The 18,712-nt window shown below is 40.4% G+C and overlaps 1 protein-coding gene across 6 annotated transcripts in view; it reads left to right on the top strand.

Annotated features, from left to right (window-relative positions):
* The window catches only part of ITSN1 (intersectin 1), a 221,887-nt gene that overhangs the window by 98,783 nt on the left and 104,392 nt on the right, over positions 1 to 18,712 (top strand). For all 6 annotated transcript variants that reach the window (XM_058732474.1, XM_058732476.1, XM_058732477.1 and 3 more), the window contains exons 9-14: positions 3,474 to 3,537; positions 6,194 to 6,331; positions 8,206 to 8,321; positions 14,898 to 15,160; positions 17,281 to 17,430; positions 18,049 to 18,189. In XM_058732474.1, coding sequence (XP_058588457.1) covers positions 3,474 to 3,537; positions 6,194 to 6,331; positions 8,206 to 8,321; positions 14,898 to 15,160; positions 17,281 to 17,430; positions 18,049 to 18,189 — 872 coding nt within the window. The remainder of the gene's footprint in view (positions 1 to 3,473; positions 3,538 to 6,193; positions 6,332 to 8,205; positions 8,322 to 14,897; positions 15,161 to 17,280; positions 17,431 to 18,048; positions 18,190 to 18,712) is intronic.

Genomic DNA, 18,712 nt, shown 5'->3' on the forward strand with positions numbered 1-18,712 from the left:
TGGCTACATCTGTAAGAGTATGTTGTGGGCATAAGAATGCCATTGATTGGTCCTAAGCAGAAGAAAGTGAGGCTGTCGGAGCTCATGATAGGAGCTTGTCCACCATGGGAAGTGAAGCTAATCTAGCAGTGGCACAATTTACCCCCCTGGGCTGATTTAGCTGATACACCTGCTTAGGTGGACACCCCCTTGTTCCTTCACAACTGGATGTGTATGCTATTACACGCTCTTAAAAGAGACAATCTTATAAAATAGGGCCCATTCTATAATTAAGTTTCTATATGTAGCTGTAGAATTCTGACAACTTCATCAATGCTAGCCTTCTCCTCAAAGAGGAATTTTCTTATCTTGCATTCTGAACCAATGAACGTGCTACTTGGTTATTCATATATTAATCACAAAAGCTAAAGTCTTAGTCATTGTTTGTGATAAATTAACTTCATTTAATTATCTGGGGCACCTGGGTGGCTCAGTCATTTAAACTCCGTTTCATTTCTCTGTCCTTTCCATGCATGCTTCCCTATGCAAACATGGATGCCCATGTAGGGTTTAGGAACTTGGGATTTCTGTTTATCCCCATAATGTTTCCATATAAGCCAGTACTACAAAACTGGTATCTTTTTATGGATGTAGGCTTCCACAGGATAGTTCTCTGTACTCAGAGTTCAATTTTATGCTGTTCTGTTATGATAAGAGGCCATCTTAGGTGTTGGTGGTCTATTTTGATGCTTCATGACCTTGTCTTTGGACATATAGAGTCAAGTATGAGAATCACAAAAGACAATTGTGGCCTTCTAGTATGGTATTTAACAAACTTTTTCTGTAAAGAGCAAAATCATAAACATGTTAGGCTTGCATTTTAGTCTGTCACAACTACTCAACTTTGCCATTGTAGTACAAAAGTAGCTATATTGTCATGCTTAAGTGAGTGGGCATGGCAGTGTTTCAATAAAATTTTATTTACAAAAACAGATGGTGGACCAGATTTGACCTGTGGGCTGTGGTTTACCAATCCCTGTTCTAGATCATTTCCCTCACTTCAGAGAGGAAGGAACTTCCTCTTAGAGAGTGAAAGTACTTTTGTTAATGTCATATGTCATTAGGGAGTAGGAAGAGTCAGGACTGGCATCCAAATCTCCTGATATCCATCCAGGTCCAGGACCAGTTCTTTTTTTTTGTTAATTATTCCATTTTTAAAATATAATTTATTGTCAAGTTGGCTAGCAGACAGTGTATACAGTGTGCTCTTGGTTTTGGGAGTAGATTCCTATGATTCATCGCTTACATACAACACCCATGCTCATCCCAAGTGCCCTCCTCAATGCCCATCACCCATTTTCCTCTCTTCCCCGCCCCACCTCCATCAACCCTCAGTATTGGGAGTAGGTGAGATACTAACTTACTTTTATATAGTTCTGAAGTGGAGAGGATTGTTACAAGCATAAATTAAAGCATTCACTAAAGTTTTGCTAATTTCATGTTCCAGCATGCTAAGTACAATATTAAAGACTAAACAAAATGATCAGTGTACTTTCCTCATATCCCACAGACTTTTTAGAGCTTTCACATTAATTCAGTAAAGATTGCTTCTTAGATTGTATTCTTAGATACTCTCAGTACACGTGCACACACACATACACAAGCGCACACACACGCACACACACACACACACACACACACTCATCCAGCAGGAATGTGTACATCTGTTTTGCCAAAACTTAAAATGCTCACTATTCTAAAAAACAAGTGAAAAAAAGCCCCAAACTGAAAACTGCCTGAATGCCCATCAACAGAATGATACATAGATTATTACATATTCACATAATGATACACCACACAGCAGTTAGGGTTAATGTTCTGCAACGTTGAGTAAAATAGGCCAGATTTAACAAGGTCACACTGTACTGTTAGAAGTTAGGCCTCACTTGGTCGAAGGGATGATTAGAAGGCAGCTGGAGAGGGCTTCTGGGGTGCTGTTTCATAATTGGGTATGGTTTACTTGGCCGTTTTGAATTTGGAAAATTAAGCTGTAAGCCTGTGCACATGTAAAAATACATATGTATATGTTCATGTGTGCTTTTCTGCCTATATTTTATATGTAAATAAAAGAATATTGTCTGTAATATTAACTACCATTAAGTAAGCACTTTCTACGTGCTAGCATTATGCTAAGTTCTGTGTTATAGTTTCTTATTTGATGAAGCACAGTCTTGTAAATCTGAAAAGGACCTCTGAAATGAGAAAATTTGGTCCATGGGGCGCCTGGGTGGTTCAGTTGGTTATGCATCTGACTTGGGTTCAGATCATGACCTCACAGTTTGTGAGCTCGAGCTCACTGGGCTCTCTCCTGTCAGCACAGTGATCCTCTGTCTCCCTCTCTCTCTGCCCCTCCCCCATTCTCAAAAATAAATAAATAAACATTTAAAAAAAAAAAAAAAAAAGAAAGAAAGCAAACTCGGTCCAATTAGTAAGGAAACTGCCTGCCGGCCCCAAGTCACATGGCAAGTTCTCGGGCACTTTGTGTGCTGACACACTGGGGTGATTCTCAGAGGTCCCTAACCACTATTGCTTGCTGTGTAAAAACACATCCATTTTTGTGGGTTTGATGAGGTGCCAATTTGAAAAATGAAATAGCTAAAAGCAAAAATCTATACACAGCAATCTTGCCAATATAACGGTTTAGAATTCCTTGGTCCGTCGTTGGTTGTCCTGGGACCACACCTTGTGAGTCAGTGATAGTAGAAGACATATTTGTCTCTCTCTCCCTAACACTGGTTTATTTTAACACTCAGAATTTCCCACTGTAGACTTCATCTGATATCTAAGGCCAGTTTCATGCCAGAGGTGCAGATATTTACAAGTATTTTAAGAAATGAGAACTGATTTTGAGAGCAGAGTTGGAATTCCGGGAATTCTTTTATTGCTAACATCAGAAATGGTTGTGATATTAGACTTGAGCAAGTCACTTTTTTTTTTTTTAAGACTGTGTAATAAAATGGTTACAAGAGTTGTTCTCTCTAAGGTCCCTTCCTTCTCTAAGATTCTCTGAATCTTCTCTAAATGTGTCTGATAGTAGTCACGGTGGAGACAGCAGGAGGTGGCAGAAGATACTGAATTTAGAGGCCTTCAGTTTTGTAAATAAAAGCCTGATTCAAATAGAGATGGCAGTCTGGACAAAAGGGCAGGTTATATTTTGAAACTAATCTTTTACATACTCTTTTCTCATTAAGCATTGATTTAACAAGAGTTTATTGAGTATGTTCCAGATGCTGTGCTGTGCTTTGTGTGTTTTCCCCTTTTCATTGGCGCTTAATTTCCTTTTGAAAAAGCCCCTTGGGTCATAGCAAATATTGTTCAAAGCACTGTGATTGCAAGAGATTGCAGAGTGCTTAAGTGCACAACACTGGTCTTCCTGGACAGTGAAGATTTGCTGATTCATTCATTTATATTTCCCCACCCCCCATTCTGTTTAGGTCCCCAAGCAAGAACTATTCTTATGCAATCAAGTTTACCACAGGCTCAGCTGGCTTCAATTTGGTAAGGAATGAAAAGTTCCTTGGTTTGTATAAAGTGGCTTACGTTGGTATGGCTTAATGGGTCTTCAGATTGATACGATTATTTATAGATGGGGACATAGGGATTGTGCTTAATTTTCCAATCAGCTGTGATGATTACCTCTTTTCCCCCTTTTTGATTTTGAAAAATACAAAAGCAGAGAGATTAATGAATGCTCAAGAACTCCTAACACAGTTTAAGTAAGTCTCAACTTGTGTCTGCCCTGGTTCTCCCCTCCTCCTTCCTGGTTATTTTAAGTCAGATCTCAGTGATTATATCATTTTCATCTGCAGATATTTCAGCTTGTATCTCCAAAAGGGATTTTTTTTTTAAGAGGACTATAATTATCAGTAGTCGAATAAAAAATTTTCAATAGTAATTCTTATTAAGTTAATCAGGTAGTGTTCAAATTCCTTAGGTTGACTTGTGATTTTTTTGTAGTTGATTGGTTCAAACCAGATGTAAATAAATCTATATTTTGCATCAACTCATTGACACATTTAAGTGTTCTAAAAACTTCCCCTTGTTCTCCACCCTCACCCCCCAAAAGAAAAACCTGGATATTTTGTCCTATAGTTTCTCCAGTCTAACTTTTGATGGTTGCATCCTTGTGTTAATTTATTCCTGTGAGTAGATTGGTCATTGGATCTAGAGCAAGGTTTCTCCACTTAACACTGTTGGCCATTTGGGCCCCATACGTTTTTGTTGTCGGGGGCTGTTCTGTGTATTATAGGTTGTTCAGTAGCCTCTCTGGTCTCTACCTACTAGATGCCAGTAACATGACCCCCATCCCCAGGTGTGACAAAGATGTCTCCATATACTGACAAATGTCCCTGGGATACAAAATCATCCCACTCATGAGAACCACTCATCAAATTCAAGTTTGATTTTTTTTTTTTTTTTTTGCAAGACTACATGAGAGATATTACTGTGTACTTCCACTGGGCGGAGGAGGGAGGGCACATAAATGTCTCTGGCTATTTTGTAATGATTTTTAATAGCTTGAATTGCTTTAATTGCTTACATGTGAGGTTCATGATTTTGCCGTAGGGCCCATTGATATGGTTGCTTCATAAGTGGTCACGCTCTAGTGCTAGTCCCTTCACCCATCCTGGTTCCTTCTGCTTTGTGTTAAAGGATCTTCCTTTTGCAATCGAATAATAATAGAGCAGTTAATAAACACAATAGACCAGTTAATTCGACACATCCAGATCTCTTTAAGTCTGGGTATGTGCCAGTATCCTAGGGCCCTCTGAAATATAAACTTGAGATCTAACATTTGTGGAGGTTGACTGGCAGTTTATTAGGTATGTTTGTGACACTGGAATATATTGAAATGCTTAAGTTTCTCACTTATAACCTGCTCTCTTAAAAAAAATACTTGAGACTTATCCTGCTAGAGTGTTATTATATTCCCTTTCTATACAACAAAAAGGTATTTTAATTAAATGTTTACAGCGATTATTTAGGCAAGTAGCGGGGGGAAAAAGAACTCCACTGCCTTCTAATTGAATTTACCCAGGAGTGGCTGGTGATGGGGCATGGGAAGGAGGAGAGGATAAGAAAGAGCTGGCAGGAGCCTGGCATCTGGAAATTACAAAGCTAGAGGGACAGAAAAGAGATCAGTGGCTGCCAGGGGCTGTGGGCAAGGCAAGGGGGTGACTGAGAGACTTGGGGGAATTTTGGGTGGTGATGGAACTCTTGCGTGTGGTGTGATTACACAACTGACTGAATTCAGTTACACAGCTGAATCTGTCAAAACTTGCAGAACTGTGCTCTAGAAAGGGCAAATGTCACTGCATGGACATTTATACCTTAAAACTGAAAACCAAAACGGTGTATGCCACCTAAGGAAGTTTTAGACTTAAGAGGAGTTTCTTGATTTATGGCCTCAGCAGAGCCGGTTTCCCAACGCAGTATCTGTCCTGTTCGCATTCTGGTGAACAGCTCTGTTGTCTGGCATCCTCTTTTGGTGTTGTTAAGTAAAATCGCATTCTTGGACTTGCTGGAAAAATCTGTTCACTGTCATTAACTCTCAGGGCATGTCGATTCTGGGGAGTGGTGGCCGTTGATCTTGAGATTAAGGAGCAGCAAACCCCTTGACTCTGAGGCAGAAGGCCATAAGGATCCACCCCTGTGGGTCTAGATCAGCCACAGGCCAACTAACCTAAATGGGTGGAACCTGGCCTGCATCTGTTTTTAGAAGGTTTTCCGCTCATTTGTTTATGGATCGGCCATGGCTGCTTTCCTGCTGCAAGGGCAGAATTCAGTGTGATAGAGACCGTGTCTTGGAAAGCTTAAATGTTTACTATCTGACCTGATAGTTTGCCGAGCATAGTGTTTAAAGACACATAAAATGTGGGTATGATGCATTTTAAATGGGCTGGCAGGGATTGAGAAAAGCATAATTATAATCATAGTTAACATTTGCGGAATGCCATCCCAACTGTATGGATTGTCTCATTTTTATCTTTCCAACAGTATTATGAAATAGGCACTATTTTTATAAACTGACGAGGCATAGAGAGACTCATTTGGCCTAGAGTCAGAATAAGAAAACAGAACATTTCAATCACTCATGAATAGTAACAAGCATGCATTTTCGTGAAGTTAGAAAATAATTAACTTTTTTGAATAGGAATCTTTCTGACATTGATCAAGATGGAAAACTCACAGCAGAAGAATTTATCCTGGCTATGCACCTGATCGATGTAGCGATGTCTGGCCAACCACTGCCACCTGTCCTGCCTCCAGAGTACATTCCGCCTTCCTTTAGGTAAAGAACATTTGGCTCTTATAAGAAACTGTGTGTTTGGTATGTGAATTTCAAACTGGGCTTTGTTGGCTATGTATCTTTTGCTCATTTTTATTCCTGGTAAGTAAATGAAATATCCATGAAGTGAAGAAAATCTTATCTAGGCCCTGTGTTAATCTTGGACCTGTTCTTTTCTTTAAAGTATTTATAGTATATTAGTAAAATACCAAAAAAGGGATGATTTTTGTACCAATCTATATAGTCAAAGTTCAGTAAAAATGTTAGCAGTTAAAGTAAAACTAAAATAACTTGTATGTAGACAACAAGGCAGGGAGGGATGCCTGGGTGGCTCAGTCGGTTAAGCATCCAACTCTTGATTTTGGCGCAGGTCATGATCTCATGGTTATGGGATTGAGTCCCACATGAGGCTCCCTGCTGAGCATGGAGCTGGCTTGGACTTCTCTCTCTCTCCTTCTCTCTCTGCCCCTCCCTCCCCCCAAAAAATAAAAAATAAGAGAAAAGAAGGCAGGGAAATTCTGCCTGTGAATTCTATACATTGGATAGGCCACAAAATACTGGCAATGTAGAAATTATAGTCAGGAAGCTAATTAAAGAAAATTATCCTAGTCTGAAACACAGTTTCAGTAGAGATATCAAGAGTAGACCAAGGTCCAGTTTGGAGAGATCTGCAGTGACTGGTATCCTCTACCTACACACGCCACACACACCTCTCCTCCCAGACAACGATGTCTTTTTTTTTTTTTAATTTTCTTTTTTTTAACATTTTATTTATTTTTGAGATAGGGAGAGACAGAGCATGAATGGGGGTGGGAGGGGGGGTCAGAGAGAGGGAGACACAGAATCTGACACAGGCTCCAGGCTCTGAGCTGTCAGCACAGAGCCCAACGCGGGGCTCGAACTCACAGACCGCGAGATCATGACCTGAGCCAAAGTCAGCCGCTTAACTGACTGAGCCACCCAGGCGCCCCCAGACAATGATGTCTTTAGGCTTTAATTTAGAAGACAAACATGAAATCTTACAAGCACAAAGAACAGAAAACACACACACACAAATAAGACTTTCTGGGAAAGCCGAGGGGAAGGAATTCCCACAAAAGGAAAAGAAACAGTGCCGTTGCTGTGAGCACATACATGGAGTGAGCTGAGAAAATTGACTGTAGGAAGAAATGGTAGTTGGGCGGTTTGTAAGGTCTGACAGTTGCAAAAATCACCACAAGAGACACAAGGCTGGAAGCTGATAAAAAAAAAAAAGCGCATTAAAACAAAAAGGTAGATTGGTTTCAAAGAGCAAGGTTAATGGTTTAAGGTGAAACTAATCAGGCAACTAAGTGATTTGTTTTAGGGACGGTAAAGTGTAGAGATTTCATGTGTTTATTATGAGATAAAATGGAAAAAAAGATTTTGTAAGGGGAAGAGAGAGGCTTCCATTCAGCTGAGCTGCTAATCTTCCTTGAAGGATTTAATGTTCCATAAAAGGGTAATGGTAACAACAGTGAACTCTTGATTGTGGACCCAGGCACCGTTCTAGACACTCGATGCCTACACTGAATTAATAATAATAACAATAATTAAAGATTAGACACTCGATGATTATTCACTAATTCAGCCCTTCGCAATTGCCCTGATTTAGGTGATAATTCTAAATATCCAAATAAGCTTGGCACTCAGCCTCTGGTAGCATTCACGTACTCATTTTTAAAAAGCTCTTTGTAAACAGGACCAGATCTTTATCTTTTCCTCACGATACATGAGATTTTCTCCATGATGTGGCATCATCTTTAAAAACTCTTTTCCACCGTTGGCTCGGTGCTACCTAGACGGCTTTGTGTGAATCCATTTTTTTTTTTTTTTTTGCTTTGTTTCCCCAATTGCAGACGAGTTCGATCTGGCAGTGGTATATCTGTCATCAGCTCAACGGCAGTAGATCAGAGGTTACCAGAGGAGCCAGTTTTAGAAGATGAGCAACAACAGCTAGAGAAGAAATTGCCCGGTAAGGCAGTCTTTCCATTTCAGTTACATCATATTAGAGGTTTTCCGCCTCTAAGGCAAAGACGGAGGTAAAAAGAAATGTAGCTTCTGATATTCTTGCTGTATTCCCTTAACTGACCTTAGAAAGGAGACACTTTTAACGTGTCTTGGATTTGACTATAGGTAGAGAAATAAGAACATTACGTACTCGGCTACTTTTAAACTGAAATCTGATTATTTACCAGCAAACAAAAATTTTATAGCTGTTATTTATAGAACACTCGAAGTTGGTAAACTTCGTAAGGTAAACCTTTACAGTGCTTGCTTAGTACACCAGTGCCGAAATAGGATGTAAAACTGCCTCTTGTTATTTTCTCACACTGTTATAAGAAAATTGGAAACTCCTTAATAACAGGAAGCTATTTTAAATTTAGTAAGAACCTTTTTTTTTTTTTTTTTTTTTTTTACATTTATTTTTGAGACAGAGACAGAGCATGAGCAGGGGAGGGGCAGACAGAGAGGGAGACACAGAATCGGAAGCAGGCTCCAGGCTCTGAGCCGTCAGCCCAGAGCCTGACGCGGGGCATCCACGGTCTGTGAGATCATGACCTGAGCTGAAGTCAGACGCTTAACCGACCGAGCCACCCAGGCGCCCCAGTAAGAACCTATTTTAAAACACCTTCATTGGAGCCGCCTGGGTGGCTCAGTTGAGTCTCCAACTCTTGATTGTGGCTCAGGTCACGATCCCAGGGTCCTGGGATTGAGCCCCGCGTCAGGCTCTGTGCTGAGTGTGGAGCTTGCTTAAGATTCTCCCCACCCCCCACCCCCTGCCTCTTTCTCCTGCTTGCACTCTCAAATTAAAAAAAATAAATAAAATTTAAAAATCCTCATCTATAATAATAAGCTCATCACACTATTAAAATATTCTAGAGCAGCTATGAATTATTGATAATGAGATGATAATTGATACTAAGAGGCAAATGAAATTTATTATGGAGTCTCTCTATATTAATTTTCATATTTTCTTATATTTGTCAGTGTTATTTAGCTGCATTTAAAGTGCTCAGTGGTTAACTAGCCTGCTCAGGACACTAGCTCTCCCGATTTCCTCTTTAAATTAAATTTTTTTTCTGTTTACTGATAAACTTCTTATTGATAATGTTCTTTGTGTGAAGCTATGTGTCGAGTACGGTGAAGAATTTAAACGTTAACAGTGTGGTCCGTACCATCAAGAAGGTTATAATAGAATTGAGGATTTAGGGCATCCATATAAATAATCACCAAAGCAGTACCTAAGTGGGCAAAGTCCTGAAGACAGTAGCATAGATGCACAGCACAGCTCACTTCCGCGGGTTGGCATAGACTGGGAAAGGCATGAGGTAGAAATCTCTGTGCAGGAGGTCTCAGTCACGTCGAGACTGAAGATGAATAGGGTCATTACAAGTGGGAAGGAAGAACATTTCAGGTTGGTAATAATGGGAATGAAGTCTCAAAGGCAGATAAGGACAGGAATCCTTCGAATATGGAATTTTCTTTTCCTGTCGGTAGTTAGACATTCATTTAGAATTCTGAACAGGAAGTGACATCATTGGTTTTTTGTTCATGCATTCATTCTTTGAGTAGCCATTTATTATGTGCCTCCTCTGTAGCAGAAACAGGGCCAGGCATTGGAACTAAGATGTGTAGGGACCTTTAGGGTTTTTTTTTAAATTGGGGTAAAATTCACATAACAGAAATTTGATCATTAAAAAACATACAGTTCAGTGGCTGTCTCAGGGTAGGCTGCCATAATAAAGTATAGTAGTCTAGGTGGTTTAAATAGCAGAAGTGAATTAATTTCTCACAGTTCTGGAGGCCAGGAAGTCCAACATTAGGATGCCATCCACTTCAGTTCCTGGTCAGGCTGTCTTTCTGGTGTGCAGATGGCTATCTTCTTTTTGTGCCCTCATATCACTTTTCCTTGGTGTGTGCACATGGGAAGAGAGAAATCTCTTTTTCTCTCTTACTCTCTTCCTCTGTAAAGCCATTAATCCCACCCTCAGGACCTTATCTTACCCCTGATTAAAAATAACATCACATTAGGGCTTAGACTTCAGCATAGGAAGTCTGCAGGTTATTCAGTCCATGACAGTGTTGCTCAGTATACTCACAGTGTTGTGCAGCCATCAGCTCTGTCTAGTGCTGAGATGTTTTCATCACCCCAAAAGAAAACTCCATACGCAGTGATTCCTGATTCCCCCCCTCCCCCAGCCCTGGCAGTCAGCAGTCTGCTTTCTGCCTCTCGGGATTTACCTGTCTGGGACATTTCATATAAACGGCCTGGTACAGGGAGTGGCCTTTCACGTATCATGATAGTTTTGATTCATGCATGTTGTAGCATGTATCATTATTACTTCCTTCCTTTCTGTGATTGAGCGGACTTTCAATTTTAAGGTAGCAAAGTAAAACGGATATACCTCCTCTGCAGTCAGTAAAGGAGCAAGAAGGACAAGAAAACCAAAACATACTTAACCGTGTTTGGTCTCTAATCCACAACTGTAATGTCTGAGGAATGTCTGTCTAAAGCACCAAAGGCCAAACAGGAATGTGGGAAGAAGCCAAGGAAGGGTGCCCACAGTTACAGATCTCAAGACCAAGTATCAAGTGACAGTTCTGAAAATAGGGCACAGTGGGAATGGCGTGCTACACAGGCAGGCCTTGAGAGCTTCTCCTGTCTGGGGTCGGTTCCAAGGAGGAGCATGTGAGGCAAATACAAAATTGAATGGACACTGCTGAAGACATAGGAAGGGGCATGAAAACATGAAGGGACATTGGGAGTTTATTTTTAAAGGAAAAGGAAATGGTTATAAACAGAATGATAGCAAGGACTAGAGAAAAAAATGATTGGCCTGGGAAATAAGGCTAAAATTCCTAATTGGTGTTCTCAAAAAAGGAGACTGAATGATGGATTAGAAAAAATTATTTGCTGAATGTGACCTGCATAGTGATTAGGGTACATCTTGTTCTTCATTATGAAATGTAGAATACTCACCTACCTACCTCTGCCTTCAGAAATCGTCTTGTTAGAATAGAAGACACACACAAGAACAGTTATAAGCTGAAGAGAGAGAGGTAGGGAGGGAAAGATTCATGGTACAGGAAAGTCGGGAGTCAATTGCTCAATCAAGGTGATGGAGAAGGAAAAGCATAAACAGGGAAGGAAAGGAGGTTGGTGGTGATACAGAATTGCAGCTTTAGAAAGATTATTCTACAGGTGGTGTTCAGTGTTTTGAATGCCATGACGTGGTATTTGTCATGGAGGGGAGAGTATGTTAGCAAAGAACTTAGGATTTTTTTTTAATTGAGATAAAGTTGGTATATAGTACTGTATTAGTTTCAGGTGTACAGCATAATTCAGTGTTTGCATACACTACAACGTGATCACTACGGTAAGTCCAGTTACCATCCATCACCATACAGTTGACCCCCTTCACTCTTTTCTCCCACCCCCAAACTCCCTTTCTCTTTGGTAACCCCCCATTCTCTTTCTATATGTGTGAGTTTTGTTTTGTTTTTATTCCATACGTAAGTGAAATCAGATGATATATGTCTGTTTGACTTGTTTTACTTAGCATAATACCCTCAAGGTCCATCCGTGTTGTTGCAAATGATTTCCTTCTTTTTTATGGCTGAATAATACTGCATTTTCTTTATCCAGTCATCCACCAAGAGACACTTAGGTCGTTTGCATGTCTTGGCTATTGTAAAGAATGCTGTAATGACATGGGGGTACAGATATCTTTTTGAATAGATAATTTTGTTTTCTTGGGTAAATGTCCAGAAGTGGAATTGGTGGGTCATCTGGCAGTTTTGTTTTATTTTGTTTTGTTTTGTTTTTGAGGGACACCTCTATACTGTTCTTCTGTAGTGGCTACACCAATTTACATTCCTCCCAACAGTGTGTGAGGGTTCCCTATTCTCCACAACCTCTCCAACACTTGTTATTCCTTGTCTTTTTGATAATAGTCATTTTGACAGGTGTGAGATGACATCTCATGTGGTTTTGATTCGCATTTCTGTGATGATTAATGATGATGAGCATCTCCTCATGTGCCTGTTGACCATCTGTACAGCTTCTTTGCAAAAATGTCTACTCAGATCTTCTGCTCTATTTTTTAATCAGATTGTTTTATGTTGCGTTGTATGAGTTTTTTATATATTTTAGATACTAGCCCATTATAGATACGTGATTTGCAAATATCTTCTCTCATTCCAAAGGTTGTGTTTTTATTTTGTTGATAGTCTCCTTCACTGTGCAGAAGCTTTGTACTTTGATATAATCCCATTTGTTTTCTCTTTCATTATTCTTGCCTTTGGAATCAGTTCCAGAAAGCAGTGTTCCATGAGTCATGTCAGTGAGCCTAGTCAGTGATGTTTCTGATAGGAGTTTCATGGTTTTAGGCCTGCATTCAAGTCTTTAATCTGTTTTGAGCTAATTTTTACATATGGTGTAAGAAGAGAGTGTGTTGTAGACTCTAGGTCTGGAGTTCTCTCTTGTCCAGCAAGAGAGCGGGACTCAGGATTGAAAATGTGGGAGAGGCTAATACCCAGGAGGAGACAAAAGCCCTGAGTAAGGGTCCTTCCTCCCTTTTTTATTAGGATCAGAATGCTTACTAGTGTGATGGGCATGGACAGACTGTCAGTGAAACCATGAACTTTAACTCATGGGCTCATGGGCATGGGGAAGAGGGGGTTTGGGAGATATGCGGTGTTGGGGGTTTGGGTCAATACAAGACAAGATTCTGGTGCAGGGTGGAAGGTTGTTTACAGCAAACATGAGGCCACACCTCTGTTTACCTAAACTAGCCAAGGTGACAAGAAAGACAGAGCATGCTACTTCAGGGTCAACAAGACATCTTTCTTTTGCTAATTAGCTCCACTCTGGGCACCTGGCCCTGCTGTGGTCTATGGCTCTATTTACCTGTTTACCTAATTGGTCCTTCCTTCTTGTGAAAGCAGCTTTCTGCTATTGTCCTATACCTTTGCCCTTTACTGGGGACCTTTGCCCCCTTTACCTAATCTTATTTACCTACTCTTGTTTACCCAAACTTGGGTGTGTTCATCCTATGGCTTTCTAATTCTTTATGCCTTGTTAACCCATCAGTGCAGGCTCAGGGAATTCCTAAGCTTGTTCCCTGCAAGAGTGGTCCAGTTTCATTCTTTTGCATGTGGCAGTTTTCTAGCACCATTTATTGAGGAGACTTTTCTTTCTCCATTGTGTATTTTTGTTTTATTTGTTGTAAATTAGTTGACCATATAAGTGTGTGTTTGTTCCTGGGCTCTATTCTGTTCCATTCATCTGTGCCTGTTTTTATGCCAATAATACTGCTTTGATTACTATAGCCTTGTAGTATAGTTTGAAATCAGGGAGTACAATACCTCCAACTTTGTTCTTCTTTCTCTCAAGTCTGCTTTGGCTATTCAGGGTCTTTTGTGGTTCCATATAAATTTTAGAATTATTCTAGTTCTGTGAAAAATGCTATTGGAATTTTGATAGGAACTGCATTGAATTTGAAGGTTGCTTTGTGTAGTATGGACATTTTAACAATATTAATTTTTCCAATCCAATTCTGATCATGGAATACTTTTCCACTGAATTATGTCTTTTGTTTCTTGCATCAGTGTCTTATAGTTTTCAGTGTACGAGTCTTTCACCTTCTTGGTTAAATTTATTCCTAGGACTGAGTCTCTCTCTCTCTCTCTCAAAATAAAGAAACATTAAATTAAAAAAAAATTTTTTTTTAACTTTTTGTTAATGTTTTATTCAATTTTTGAGGGGGGGGAGAGAGAGAGAGAGACAGAGAGTGAGTGGGGGAGGGGTAGAGAGAGAGGGAGACACAGAATCCGAAGCTCCAGGCTCTGAGCTGTCAGCACAGAGCCCGATGCGGGGCTCAAACCCACGAACTGTGAGATTGTGACCTGAGCCGAAGTCGGACGCTTAACCGACTGAGCCACCCAGGCGCCCCCCCCAAAAAAAATTTTTTTTAAAAAGGGTACCTGGGTCGCTCAGTTGGTTGAGCGTCCATTATGACTTCGGCTCAGGTCATGAGCTCACACTTGTGAGTTCTAGCCCCACGTACGGCTCTGTGCTGACAGCTCAGAGCCTGGAGCCTGCTTCGGATTCTGTGTCTCCCTCTCTCTCTGCCCCTCCCCTTCTTGTGCTCTCTCTCTCTCTCTCTCTCTATCTCAAAATAAATAAACATTAAATTAAAAAAATTTTTTTAATTTATTCCTCGGTATTCTTTTTGATGCCATCATGAATGGGATTGTTTTCTTAATTTCTCCTCCTATTGGCTAATTATTGGTACTGTATAGAAATGCAACTAATTTCTGTATATTGCTTTTGTATCCTGCAGTTTACTTTACTGAATCAAGTTCTTGGTTCTAAAAGGTATTTAGTGTCCTCGTGGTTATTAATGCGGGCACAGGCAGGAAGGAAACTTGGGGAGTTCTGGTTCGCATTTATACTACAGATTTCAAATGTGCCACCGAATGTTTCCTTTGAAAATAGTGTTGAAAATCATGACTTTTCATAGTTTCTCTGCTTCTCATTTTAAAGTAACATTTGAGGATAAGAAGCGTGAGAATTTTGAGCGTGGCAACCTGGAACTGGAAAAGCGGAGGCAGGCTCTCCTGGAACAGCAGCGCAAAGAGCAGGAGCGCCTGGCCCAGCTCGAGCGCGCGGAGCAGGAGAGGAAAGAGCGGGAGCGCCAGGAGCAGGAGCGCAAGAGACAACTGGAGCTGGAGAAGCAACTGGAAAAGCAGCGGGAACTAGAACGGCAGAGAGAGGAGGAGAGGAGGAAGGAAATCGAGAGACGGGAGGTAAGGAGCCACGGAGCCACCCCCACAGTTAGCGCCCGTGGCTTGCTCCCCTTCTCTCTTAACTGGTCAGGTGGCAGGTTAACACAGTCTCCTTCCTTTCACCGTTGCGTACTTTTAGTATGTTCACCAAGCTGTGTGACCCTGACCTCTGTCTGATTCCAGAGCACGTTCCTCACCCCAAGAAGAACTCTCTTCCCCGTTAAGCAGTTACTTCTCATCCGCCTCTCCCTGCCCTTAACAGCCACTCATTTATTTGTTTGCTGTGTCCACAGGTTGGCCTGTTGTGGACATTTCACAAGTGGGATCATATACCATGTGCCCTTCTGTGTCTGGCTTCCACTTAGCTTGTTTTCAAGTCCCAAGTTGTAGCGTGAATCAATACTTTATTCCTTTTTATGACCGGATAAGACTCCGGTACACGGATGTACCACATTATATTTATCCATTCATCAGTTGATGGACGTTTGAGTTGTTTTCAACTGTTTTGACTATTATGAATAATGCTGCTAAGAACATTCACACTCAAGGGGCGCCTGGGTGGCTCAGTCAGTTAAGCGCCCGACTCTTGCTTTCAGTTCCAGTCACCATCTCGTGGTTCATGAGATTGGGCCCCCCCTTCGGGTGCTGTGCTGGCAGTACGGAGCCTGCTTGGGGTTCCCTCTCTCTCTCTCTCCCTCCCTCCCTCCCCCTACCCCATTTACATTTGCACGCTCTCAAAATAAATAAAAACTAAAATATATACATATATTTATAACTATAGATATATATATATATATATATATATATACACACACACATATATATATAAATATTTACACTCAAGCTTTTGATTATTCAGTCTCTTAACAAAAACCACTGATATTTGTTGAGAATTTTTCAGACTTTCTTCTCTGCATTTAAAAATGTATGTAGCAATATAAAAGGTTATATGGTTGGAGAGGTTGGGGATTTAGTGCAATTTTTTTTTAAAGCCCTGTAATGATCTCATACTAATTATATTGTCTGTGCCCTTTTTTTTCCACTTTAAAAAAACGTGTGTGGGAAATCTTCAATATACTGGATGGAAGGCCTCATCAATTTGGTGCCATACTGGATAAGGGCTAAGCCAGTCTTTTGTCCGAATTTCCAGTTAAGCACATTGCTACTGAGGCAATGCCATGATTCTTTTGTGTGAATGAAATCTATTTTATAGATGGGAGATTTTCCTTTATAAAAACACAAAACACAATACTTTGGTTTCATCTCCTTTTATTGCTTCAGAAAATTTAGGGCAGTAAGCCTCTGTTCAGGCAGAGACACACAGATACCAACAGGGTTTTAATTTCCAGAATGGACAGCCAAAGGACTCAATGCCTTCCTTTCCTCCGTGTTTTTTTTTTTTTTTTTTCCCAAGACACCTTAGAGTATTTATTAAGAACTATTTAATAGGCATTTACCAGGTACCAGGCATTGATAGTCCCTAGAGATATACTGACAGCTAGTATTCCACCTGTCCTCTGGCCTGTAAAAGGGTAGTTGGAGTAAGTAGCAATTACAGTAAAGAGTGCCAGGTGCTCTTTACCCAGCAGCCATCAGAGTCAGCTCTGAGGAGGGCTGACGTTGCCACAGAAATTACAGAAGCTTCTGTGGTAAAAGAAGATGAATGATTAGAGGGCTGGAGGGCAACAAATTTTAAGACTTGAGGTAAATAATTTCTTTTTGGGTAGAAGAAAGTTTTGTTTGGGGGGATATTTCTTGTTTTTTCTTTTTGTTCTAGGGGTTTGGATTTTGATTTTACTAGATTTTTCCTTACCCTCCATGAGTCAGTAAATAAGGAAGAAAGGTTATTTTTTTTTTTATCACTTCAAGCACTCTTGAAGGCACAAACAATCAAATGGCAACGATGACATGAATCCTGTCCTCATCTTATCTAATAGCCTTTCTAAATATTCTTTTTTTTTCCATAGAAGGAATACTACATTTGTATAAATTTTGTTTTGCCATTTTGTAATAGAATTTCTTACAGTGTGTAACATTTTATCCCTGAAAGAAAAGACTTCCTAGATGTTATGTTTATTAAGAGACATTGTATAATGTAAGAACTAAAAAATTAATAAGCTGTCTGTTTGTAAATGTCACAGGCTGCAAAACGAGAACTTGAAAGGCAACGACAACTTGAATGGGAACGGAATCGAAGACAAGAACTACTCAATCAAAGAAACAAAGAACAAGAAGACATAGTTGTACTGAAAGCAAAGAAAAAGACTCTGGAATTTGAATTAGAAGCTCTAGTGAGTGAAGTTTGATTATGCTTTGGGAATACAGTTGACCCTGCGCAGTCAGAACTCTGTAACTCCTGACTCCCCTAACACATAACTACTAGTAGCCTACTGTTGACTGGAAGCCTTACTGATAACACAAATAGTTGATTAACACATATTTCATATGTTATATTTATCATATACTGCATTCTTTTAATAAACTAAGCTAGAGAAAAGAAAATGTTGAGAAAATCATAAAGAGGAGAAAATGCATTTACAGTACTGTACTGTTATTTAAAAACATGTTTTTTAACTTTATTTATTTTGAGAGAGACAGTGCAGTGGGGGAAGGACAGAGAGAGCGGGAGATAGAGAATCCCAAGCAGGCTCTGCACCGTCAACTTGGATCCCGATGTGGGGCTCAAACTCATGAAACCATGAGATCATGACCTGAGCCCAAACCAAGAGTAGGACGCTTAACCGACTGAGCCACCCAGGCACCCCAGTACTGTACTGTTATTTATCGAAAAAAATCCGTGTGTATGTGGACCCCTGGAGTTCACCCTCGTGTTGTTCAAGGGTCAGCTGTACAGTAACACTGAACCATTAAAAATGGTAATAATAATAATAATTTTTCATGTGTTAAAGAATGATAAAAAGCATCAACTAGAAGGAAAACTTCAAGATATCAGATGTCGATTGACCACCCAAAGGCAAGAAATTGAGAGTACGAACAAATCCAGAGAGTTGAGGATTGCAGAAATCACCCATCTACAGCAACAGTTACAGGTGAGAAAACACATCCCTTAACAGCTTTTTGGCTTTCCCTGCTTTTCCTCTGATTCATTTCACTCATTTATTCCTACAAGCACCCAGCCTTCATGAGGTACTGGGCTCTGGGAAGCAAATACGAAGTTGACAAAGCCCTGGTCTGAAAAGGAGGCTGTCAAGGAAACAAACTCAACATGCTTGCTGAGCATTGCTGCGTGCTAGGCCAGACGCTCTCAGAGGCGCTGAGGGTCCAGCAGTGAGCGGACATGAGAGCCCCCCACTTCACGGAGCTTACCTTCTATCTGCAGGGCAGGACACTGACAAAAGAAGTCAAGTGTGTACTCTTAGAGTATGAGAGTGAGTAGGAAACAGAGTCCTGGAGAGAAGGAGGGCAGTTATTTATTATTTTTTTGGTAAGATTTTATTTTTGGGGTACCTGGATTGGCTTAGTTGGTTTGAGTGTCCGACTCTTGATTTTGGCTCAGGTCATGATCCCAAGGTTGTGGGATCAAGCCCTCATCAGGCTCTTTACTAAGCATGG

Source organism: Neofelis nebulosa, chromosome 5 (assembly GCF_028018385.1).
Source record: "Neofelis nebulosa isolate mNeoNeb1 chromosome 5, mNeoNeb1.pri, whole genome shotgun sequence".
Lineage (NCBI taxonomy): Eukaryota > Metazoa > Chordata > Mammalia > Carnivora > Felidae > Neofelis > Neofelis nebulosa.